The sequence below is a fragment of the Alexandromys fortis genome, unplaced genomic scaffold (assembly GCF_014885135.2).
Source record: "Alexandromys fortis isolate MF-2015 unplaced genomic scaffold, M_Fortis_MF-2015_v1.1 scaffold_229, whole genome shotgun sequence".
Lineage (NCBI taxonomy): Eukaryota > Metazoa > Chordata > Mammalia > Rodentia > Cricetidae > Alexandromys > Alexandromys fortis.
Genome location: NW_026068122.1, coordinates 837,926 through 849,017, shown reverse-complemented (window position 1 = coordinate 849,017; position 11,092 = coordinate 837,926). Strand labels below are relative to the sequence as shown.

The following is an 11,092-nucleotide window of genomic DNA, read 5'->3' as shown; positions in this document are numbered from 1 at the left end:
TTAGAAATGAGTGGTCTTCTCCTTCACACTGTTGCTTTTGTCCTTGGGGTTGTAGCCTGGAATCTGGGCCAGGCTTTCTTGCTTGAGTCCATTCTGTAGGGCAGATTCAACCCCCTGTTTCTTGGCACTGCCACTGTCAAGGTAATCCTGAGGAATGTGGAAAGACACATGTTAAAAGGCAGTCTTGACAAGTTTAAAACCAACTCAAGGTATATTGTGTAACTGCTGCACGTTTATGAAGGATGAACAAGATAGCTTTGCATTCATTTCTACTTTCCTTCAACAGCTTTCACACTCCTTCCACTGTTCAAAACATCCAAAAGCATATCCTACCTCCCTCCTTAAGAGGCTCAATATCGCCTAGCTCTTCTGTTCTTCTGCTTGCTCCATTGTCAGTCAGTGTAGTTTACTTAGATCTCAAGCCGCTCATTAGAGGTCCTGACTGATGAGAACGCAGCTCTCAGAAGTCTCTATTGGTCTAGCATTAATGTACTTTGGGGGCAGAAAGAAGCTAAGGAAGTTGGTTGCATTTTGGTACATCTTTGACTGTCATTTTCCACCAATATTTATAGATGTCATGATTTGAATATGAAGTGTTTCTCAGGTTCACTTCAGCTGGTGGTGCTGTGGAGAAGATTGTGACTCTAGGAAGTGGGGCACAGCTGAAAAAAGGAAGTCACTCGAGGCTTTCCTTATGGGCAATATGTTTCCCAGACTCCTGCCTATGTTCCCTTTCCTTCTGTTTCATTACCACTGTGAGATGAACAGCCTCCTCCTTCATATATCTCAATTAACCTCCTCATCTGTCCAAATGAATGAAACAAAGCAATTACGGATGAACCCTTTGAAATGGTGTGCCCAAACCAAACCAAACCAAACAATAAAAACCCAAAACTCCTCCTTTGAGACAGTCTGTCAGGAATTTTGGTAAGAGATAACAGGCAAAAATAACTAATATCATATCCTAGAGAATTAGAAAGTTGTGTCTATGTCATTCTATTTTATCTTCTTCTTTGGTTCTCAAGTCATGAAAGCTAAACAAAAGAAAAATGAGACTTTGAACCAGGGGTAGACCCAAGGCAGTCTGACTCTCAAACTCATCCTCTCACCTATCACATTGGACTGTTCATTCTTTTCCTAAACTGTATTTTTCTATTTTTTTTTCCTGGAACTCAACTCTCCAGGATTAAAGACTCTTTGGAAACTAATCACTTGTAGTGTAACTTTCCAGTCACGAGGCATATTTACCTATCAATACACGCACTTAGAAGATCATCAGCTCCAGGACTCTGGAGGCAAAATCTATATCCTTTCTAGCTGTTGACATTTACTGTCTTCCATCCTTACAGCCCTTTCCCTCTCAGTTGTTGCAAGGGGGAGGAAGTGCACTCCCAGAAGCTGAAGGGCACTTCCAGTAGTGGAGTGAAGCAAGAGTACCCCCTCCCTCTAAGCCAAAACCTGTTTTAAGAAGCTCATGCATCGACTCACCTGCTCTGTTTTCTGCTCATGCTGAACTCCACACCAGCACAGAGTTTTGTATTTCTTAGACCAAAAGCAAAACAGATTGCAAACCGGTCTTATTAAAAGTGGATCAACATCTTCGCCTCTTTGCTTGCCTATTAAGGAAAGGGAGATGGATTAGATGGCTTCAGCCCTGCAGGCGTTCCATTTCAGCACAAGCATATCAACTTGAGGATGGGTTATTTCTTAACAAAGCCAAAAAACAAGCTTCAGAAGTGAATCTATAGAAATCGGTAGACTGTTGAATGAGTTGAAAGTTAGAAGTTATAAATTCGAAAGTTGTCAGGTCAAGAAAGTTCAGGCCCACCCAGCCAGAAGGTCCCCAGAGGGGAGTGCAGGGCACCTCCAGCTCCTGATGCAGGGGCTTCTTTGTTCCACACCACCTGCTCCCTACCCAAGTTTGCCCTTTTGTTTGTAAGGTCCTTGGACTTCCAGGAGTCCCTGTTCCAGTGCTGAGGAGATCCATCCAGATGGGTGAGTGTGTGCCATCCCAGGGAATGGAGCACAGGGCCCCTCAAGCTCCTGCTGCAGGGGCTTCTTTGTTCCACACAACCTTGCCACCCCCAAGACTGCCCTATTGTCTGTGAGGTCCTTGGCCCAGAAACAGTTCCTATTCATGCACTGAGGAGATCCACCCAGAGAGTCAGTCACAGCAAAGATAAAAAGCTGGTTCTTGGAGAAAATCAACAAGATTGACAAACCCCTATCCAAACTAATCAAACGGCAGAGAGAGAACACACAAATTAACAAGATCAGAAATGAAAAGGGGGCCAGGAGGTGGTGGCACACACCTTTAATCCCAGCACTTGGGAGGCAGAGACAGGCAGATCTCTGTGAGTTCGAGACCAGCCAGGTCTACAAGAGCTAGTTCCAGAACAGGCTCCAAAATCACAGAGAAACCCTGTCTCGAAAAACAAAAAAAAAAAAAAAAAAAAAAAAAAAAAAAAAGGAAATGAAAAAAGGGACAAAACCACAGACATAGAGGAAATTTGGAGAATCATTAGATCTTACTACAAAAGCTTGTATGCCACAAAACTGGAAAATGTAAAAGAAATTGACATTTTTTTTAGATAAGTACCATATACCAAAATTAAACTAAGACTAGGTGAACAATTTAAATAGACCTGTAAGTCACGAGGAATTAGAAGCTGTCATCAAAAACCTCCCTACCAAGAAAAGGCCCAGGACCAGATGGTTTCAATGCAGAATTCTAACAGAACTTCCAAGAAGAGCTGATACCTATACTCCTTAATGTGTTTCACAAAATAGAAACAGAAGAGTCATTGCCAAACTCCTTTTATGAAGCTACAGTTACCCTGATACCAAAACTACACAATGACTCAACCAAGAAAGAGAATTACAGACCAATCTCACTCATGAACGTTGATGCAAAAATTGTCAATAAAATACTTGGAAACCAAATCCAAGAACACATAAAAAAATATCTATTATGATCAAATAGGCTTCATCCCAGAGATGCAGGGCTGGTTCAACATACGAAAATCTATCAATGTAATCCATCATATAAATAAACTGAAAGAAAAAACCATATGAACACTTTATTAGAGGCTGAAAAAGCATTTGATAAAATTCAACACGCCTTTTGATAAAGGTTTTAGAGAGACTAGGGATACAAGGTTCTTTCCTAAATATAATAAAAGCAATATACAACAAGCCGACAGCTAACATCGAATTAAATGGAGAGAAACTTAAAGCCATTCCACTAAAATCAGGAACAAGACAAAGCTGTCCACTCTCTCCATACCTCTTCAATATAGCGCTTGAAGTTTTAGCAACAGAAATAAGACAACATAAGGAGATCAAGGGGATTCAAATTGGAAAGGAAGAAGTTAAACTTTCATTATTTGCAGATGATATGATAGTGTACATAAGCGACCCCAAAAACTCTACCAAAGAACTCTTACAGCTGAAAAACACCTTTAGTAATGTGGCAGGTTACAAGATCAACTCCAAAAAAATCAGTAGCCCTCCTATACATAAAGAACAAAGAAGCAGAGAGGGAAATCAGAGAAACATCACCTTTCATGATAGCCACAAATAGAATAAAGTATCTTGGGGTAACTCTAACCAAGGAAGTGAAAGATCTATTTGACAAGAACTTTAAGTCTGTGAAGAAAGAAATTAAAGAACATACCAGAAAATAGAAAAATCTTCCATGCTCTTGGATTGGAAGGATCAACATAATAAAAATGGCAATTCTACCAAAAGCAATCTATAGATTCAATGCAATCCCCATCAAAATCCCAACAAAATTCCCACAGGGCAGGGCACCCTGACTTCTCTTAGGACTGGAAAGTGACGGGGAGAGGGAAGGGAGGGAATGGTAGGTAAATGGGAGGAGGTGGAAACTTTTAATAAATAATTAAATTTAAAAAAAGAAAGTTCAGGACTATAAAGTTAAATGGTAATAACATATTCATTTGAAAATATTCCTCTAGTAGTAAATATGTAGGAAGTATACTTTCTTCCTCAGTTTTATCTAAGTTATATATTTACAGGATCATCTATGCTGGTATTTATGAAATTAGAAACATCATTTTTATTGTTTTTTTTTTCTCTTTCATCACAGCATCAGCATCTTCTACAGTCCTGCCAGCCAATCTAGACTGTCCTCACATTTCATTTCTGATCTTTAAAAATACCAGTTCCATTTCTTTAAATCCTACTGAGGAACAAGTCAGACTAATATCTTTAGTAAGATGTAAAGGCAAATGAGGCCATCATTCCGAAACTTTTGCAAATTTTCTGTCCAGTCAAACTAGTGCAAATATCCTGTCCCACAGAATGCAGGTAAGGATGAGAGCCAATCCATCCAGAGGTCCCTGGAAGAAGCATTATTGTAAGAGTTAAACACATTGATCAGATTCCTTCTATGAGACTGATGTTAAGTCTCACTAAAATTTTGTGCCTGTCCAATATTTTGAAGTTCAAATAACATGTTCCACAGTATTATATCAATCTGTCAAAAGTGTTTTACTTAATAGAATTCTAATTAAATTGATATTTGTTAATTAGTGCCTTCTATTGAATAGGTATATTTGACTCATGTACTGTTGATAAGGAAATTTATATTCTGCATCAAAGAATTTAATTCAAAACGAACCCATAGATATTTATCTGCATTAATGTCTATGTATTCCCATAGAGGCCAGAAAAGGATATCAGATACTCTAGAACTGAAGTTATAGACATTAGTGAGCTGCAGCGTGGGTGCTGGGAATTGAACTTGGGTCCTCTGGAAGAGCAGCAACCTTTGCTTATAATCACTTCATCTGTCTCTCCAGCCCCTACTATCAATACTTTTATTGCAACTTTGGTTCTCTTTCCTCCAAAGAAAAGCAATTTTGTGCCAAGGTATTGACCCTATGAGAACAGTGTAAAGCATAATTTATATATACTTCATTCCCTACTTTTCCCCATTGTAGTCACCATGCACAGTACACAAACTTCAAAGCCCTACATTAAAACCCTACAAAGATAGGATTATGTTGGAAGTCAGGTGAAAAACACTTAATGTTAATCTTCCTTTATAACTGATGCTACAAAGAACTTTTATACGCAGGTATGATGGTAGAGTATGTTTCAAAATACCTTACCTATTTTCTGATTTTTAAACAGACACACAGACAGATAGACAAACACACAACAAGAGAGGGGGGGCAGACAGAGAGAGACAGAGAAAGAGATCAACTTAGCAACTTGAGACAGTATATGAATCTCTTAGAGAAGAGGACTTTTTGTGGTAGACTCAGAAGCAAATTTGTGAGGCTACCATGTAGTCAACAACTTGATGAAATAACCCCCCAAAGAGAGGACTCCAGATAACCCACCTGTCAGGAAGCTGATGATTAGTCCAGCAGCTATACATCCCAGAAAGCCCACAGCACTAAAGTAAAGGTAGGAGAGTGAGTACCATGTGTCAGCAAGGGCAGGTCTGTGGAGAAAAATAGCACAGGGCATCAACTCTGTTCATCATTCAAAAATAAAAACTCATGACTTAAGATACAATTGCTTCGCTGCAATGGGTTCTGGCATCTCTTAAAACTCCAAACTTAATACTTGATTCTTTAATGAAAAAAATTAGGAGCTAGCTTTTCTTTTCATCCCGGATTTACATATATATAGAAAGATAGAAAGACAGATAGAAAGACAGACAGACAGACAGATAGATGGATAGATAGAGAAATTTTTCAATGAGGGCAATGTCTTTCATTCCTTTTCATTTATTTACTATTCAATTGTTAATTAACTCCAGAGTCACTGGAAAGAAGGTGACAGACACTTGTCTATGTGTATGAACTGACAAAAAAAAATCTCAAAAGGGACTTTTCAATGCTATTTATGGAATAGCAGCAGAAATTTATAGATGACACAAAAATGCAGCCTTTATATACCTTTCACTAAGATCATGACTCCTGATCTGTTCTTCAATCCTCCAGGATAGTATTTAAACACTTGTTTACCAAAATGCAGAGGAAGAGCGATCTGCAGAACTCTGTTTAGCCTTGCACATTACCCTTCATTGCCAAGCACTTCCAGATGATCAAGAACTAGCTCATCAAATTATCTCTGACAGAGGTCTACCTTGACCTAATTTGGGACTTGGTACAATTTTTAAAGTCAACATACCTGCTGGAAAGCTGTGGACCTACTGTTGCTGTTATATTTGTTTGGACACACTGTTCTATTGATAGAGGTAATGGTAATGTCTTAGACACTGGTGCAGGGTAAATAAAAGACCCGATGGCCACCCAAAATGACATTGTGATTCCAGCAATGAGGCCTCCTAGTGCACCCTTGGAGAAAAAGAGAACATAAGAAATTAAACAAAGCTTTTTTTGCAAATATGTTGGTATAAGGTATAATGTACTGTAGAAATTCTAATTGTTCATCTCAAATCTTGGCCACGCACACTGGAAACACCTCAAACTGTCTTCATTTCAACTCTCAGAAAGCAGATATATTTACTTACTTGTTTACTTACTTACTTATTCATTCACTTATTTTAAGTGCTAGGTATGGATTCTAGGGTCTTGTTCATGCTAGGCCCGTTCTTTGTCACTGAATCATAACCTCCAGTCCTATGAAATGATTTTTAAATAAGTTGTACCTCGAGTGAATTTTTTTCTGCCTTTGATTTGCTCCTTCTTTTTGTTTGAAATTAAGGTGAAACCTCAATATACCCAATGAAAGAGTTTCGGAAGCTATGGAACTCTTTAAGCAATGTAGTTATTTTTTATTGACAAATGGTGTACAGAAAGTTTGACTGCTATTCCATGATAAAAGAGATTCTTGCTTGTCTACACTTTCATTGTTGACTGACAACCAACTGGTGTGTTTTTTTCCTGGGAATGGCAACTTCTCTCACTCTTACTAGTTGAGACCTTGTGGTCCTTCCCTTGTCCTCCTTGGCATGTCTATTACTGTTGTCCTTATATTACGTTTTCCACTAAGAACTTACATAGACAGATCACAGATACAGTCTCTTGACTTTTTGGTTTTAGTGACAAATTATAATTGAACAACATAGTATTTTCATAAACCCAAATACTACAGAAGTGATTTTTACTCTGTTCTCCTTATAAGACTACAGAAGAAGTTTTACAGATTGAAATATATATATATATATATATATATATATATATATATATATTCTAAACAGTTGTAGCATAAAATTTACAATAACAAATTTTTATCTGATGTCTACATAGCACGGAGTCTACCTACATGTATCTGAAGTCATAGCAAAGGAAGTACCAGAAATAATAGTATTTGTCCATTCTATGTATTAATCATTCAGCATATTCAAGGCTGCCTCCTCCTTTATTTGACTTTTGCTTCTAAACAGGTTTCACTGTAGTCTTATATAGGAGGGCCTGGGTACCATTTAATTTCATACCTATGCATATGAGTATGTTTGTAAAATAGAAATATAGATAACATGAATTCTTTGGATTTTTTTCTCGCAAAAACAAACAGCTTTCCCAAACAGAGGTGAAAAGAGATAGAAAATGAAAAGAACCTGATTTGAAGTAAGCTTATGAAGAAAGCTACATAATCCTTACCTTCCAGTTCACAAAAGGGAACACGATACCAAGAGTGAACAAACCTAGCATCGGTCCCCCACACATGCCAAGGATGCTCAGGGCAGCCTGTAGAAAAAAAAAAAAGCAAACCAGATAAGCCTAACAATTCCACTGCCTCTGTAGCTTACCCTGACATCCCCGTTCCTTCCTCGAACCTTGAATGAACTTGAGCTCCATTTATTAACCATGTATTTTCCTTTTTTAAAAAGCTATGTATGTATATGTGTGTATACACACACACAATTAAATGTGCATATCTCTATGTATATGCTTTGAAAATATCAATCCAGGTAACTTGCCTTTATTGGAGCTACTTTAACTTGTTAAATACCAAAGGACTTTTTTTCTTTTCACTTGCCTAACATGCACAATCACTGGGTCTAATTTCCAGCACCACAGACATTATTTTGTTTGTTGGTTAAGGAATTTACTGGATCAATGCATCTATAATTTATTTGTCATATCCTAAGTGGCTCATCAGCTCTTTAACTTGGTTTGAAATTTTCCATCATTTAGATTGTTGCAGTTATTTGGATCCAACCCTTGCCAGCCCACCCATACCACTTCTGAGGCAATGAAGAATTTTTCAGTGTTTGGAACACTTTAGAGAGGCCACCAAGAATCCCATATCTCCTCCTTTTTATTTCTCTTTACATTTATGGATCCATTTATTTTGGATACTGAGAAATTTTTTAATAAAGCATTTCAATATCTCTTATCCCTTAAATGACTGATCCAAATGAACTGGCTTAGAGTTTATGGAATATCTATAGTATAAACATAAGTAAAGACAGGCTTCCTGACGTCTCTATAGCTGTGCACATGTACGTGCATGGGTAACATAAGAGAAAGATAGCAATTTGGCAAGAATGAAAAGATGTGTTTTCAGCGTGAAGACTGAGACCTTCTAAGAGCTGGGAATACAAATTCACTGGATTCTGTAAATGAGAGTGTATACATGCACACATGCATGTGCAACACACATAAAACTACTTTCCCTGCAGCACTTTCTATATCTGTGTAAGCACCATGGGCATATTACATCAGGAGCCAAGCTTTAGAATGCTCCCAAGATCTTATAAAGGTTTTTCTGCCAGATGTCACCCATGTGTCAGTAGGTCAAGAAGATCCACCTGGGAACTCCAGACACTGGCTCATCTAATCCTCACACTCACCGTTCAGGAACAGTAACCAAAATTTGTAGAAAAGAAGCTTGGGGCTAATAGAAACACATTCAAGTCTATTTTCATTTACCATACAAGGCAAAGGAATCTTCTCATTTCCTTCAGTCATAATATAAAGTCTTTTCCAGAGATATGAGCTCTAATATATCATTATGATTGTGTGGTGGCTTGAATAAACATGGTTCTCATACACCCAAGGGAGGTGGCACTATTAGGAGGTGTGGCCTTGCTGTTGTAGGTGTGACTTTGTTGGAGGAGGGGTGTCACTAGGGCATGGGCTTTGAAGCTTCAGAAGCTTGAGCTATGCCAAGTATGGTATTCTCTTTTCCTGATATCTGTGGATCCAGATGTAGAACTATAGGCTCCATGTCCAACACCATGTTGGATGTATGCTACCGTGCATCCTACCATGTCTATAATGGACTAAACCTCTGAACCATAAGCCAGTCCAATTAAATGTTTTCTATTATAAGGGTTGCTGTGGTCTTGGTTTCGCTTCACAGCAATAAAATCCTAACTTAAACAGATTGCTTTTCCAGGTTCATTTTCAAAGAATTCAACCGCTACTACATAATTGATAAGACAGGGTCATGTGCAATTAAGTTTCTTTTTCCCTGACTTCAGTTATTTAATATTTGTTTCATTCCTTTGCTGGTGGTAGAATTAATTCATCATTGGTGTGGCAGTTGCATTTTGAAGGTTATTACTTGATATCATGAGAAGAGTCAATAAAATACTAAAGACATTTATCTCCCTTTGAAGCAGCAGGGAGTGGAATAAAGACAAACTTGCAACGTCTTAGGCCTCAGAGCAAAAAGCAACAGAAAATCAATCCTAGAGTTTCAGTTTTTACATAATATATATTAACATGTTCTGTGCATGTTTTTGTAGTCTACAATAATAACCGACTTTCATTTTTACCTTCTTTTTGTTGTCTGTAATCGGAGGCAAGCTCAAAGCTAGTCCAACTTGGATTCTACTTCAATGCCCAGAACCCATCTGAGCTTCTCCTACAAATAGAGGACAGAGTCCAAGTGTTTGTGCTTTAGCACTGCAGCTGATGATGACTTGGGAATGGCATTTAGCTGCACTGTACTTGGCTTGCTTAAAATATAAGAAGGGCATCTCATCATACCTACACTTCCTGAACTGTTTTCTGGTGAAGACTTAAGGTGCGCTCCCAAAGAAATTCAGAGACGTGTTTGAGTACTGTGTCCTGTGTTAGGAGTGGCCCTGAACTGTCCCCTACTCTCACTGTATTTGTCAGTGCTGTGCCCTTCTAGGGAGCTTTGATTTCTGTAGCATGGCTTCTGAATGCCAGAGTGCTACAAGAAGACCTGCTTGAGTTGAGATAAAAACATGTCTTCAAATTGTTCCACCCCTTAGCAGAATTCCAGGTAGTCCAGTGGGCAACATCATATTGTGTAGAAAGGCACCTTGCACCATTGTAATTCTTAGGGATCTTAAAGACTTCTGAATTTTAGTCATAATTAATCTTATCTTTACTTCCTTAGTTCCAGGATATTCCTAAATTTTTCATGTTTACTTAGTTGAAATGTGATATAAGTGTCAGAATTGGGGGGGGGCATAAGAAATGAACAATAGATCCAAAGACAGAAAAGCAAAGAGCCACAAATCAGCATTGCCCCCAGGAGCTCTCCACAGCCCTCCTCACAGGAAGAGCCACAAATCAGCATTGCCCCCAGGAGCTCTCCACAGCCCTCCTCACAGGAAGAGCTTCCCTACTCTCATCTGATCCCTCCACAAATCCTCAAGCACACTATTTCAGGTTGGTCGTTGGACTTCCCACAGCCTTCAGCACACTGCTCTGAGCTTGATCTTAGGGAAGGGAACACCATATGCCTAGCATTTTTTACATGGGACCTGACTGTGGGAATTGTCTCCCTTAATAGATTTTACAGGTTGAAAGATTTTAAGACACTTTTTATATTCCTACATGAAACAGTACAATATGACTTCAAAAACAAACAAATAAACAAAACAAATCAAAACAACCATTTAGGAAAAAATTATTTACCTTTTATAAAACTGAAAGTTTTGGCCACTGGTATCACCCACAAATACATGCCATAAGTGTATTGTGGTTTTTGTGAACAGGAAATTAACTATGGTTCTGTCATTCATATTTGTGAGACTTAAGTTTTTGTCTGTTTCCATATATAAAACTAGAATCTGAATATTGATTTACTAAATTCAACATAGGAGTAACTTTATAGTGAAAATAATAGAAGAATTACAATTGTCTTTATTTACTCAAAT

General features: G+C 38.2%; 1 protein-coding gene across 1 annotated transcript in view; it reads right to left on the bottom strand.

Annotated features, from left to right (window-relative positions):
• The window catches only part of Slc5a12 (solute carrier family 5 member 12), a 42,927-nt gene continuing 31,835 nt past the window's right edge, over window positions 1–11,092 (bottom strand). The window contains exons 11-15 of the mRNA XM_050125405.1: window positions 7,608–7,694; window positions 6,172–6,338; window positions 5,373–5,476; window positions 1,489–1,616; window positions 1–147 (exon numbers count right to left, since the gene is read on the bottom strand). Of these exons, the coding sequence (XP_049981362.1) occupies window positions 1–147; window positions 1,489–1,616; window positions 5,373–5,476; window positions 6,172–6,338; window positions 7,608–7,694 (633 nt within the window). The remainder of the gene's footprint in view (window positions 148–1,488; window positions 1,617–5,372; window positions 5,477–6,171; window positions 6,339–7,607; window positions 7,695–11,092) is intronic.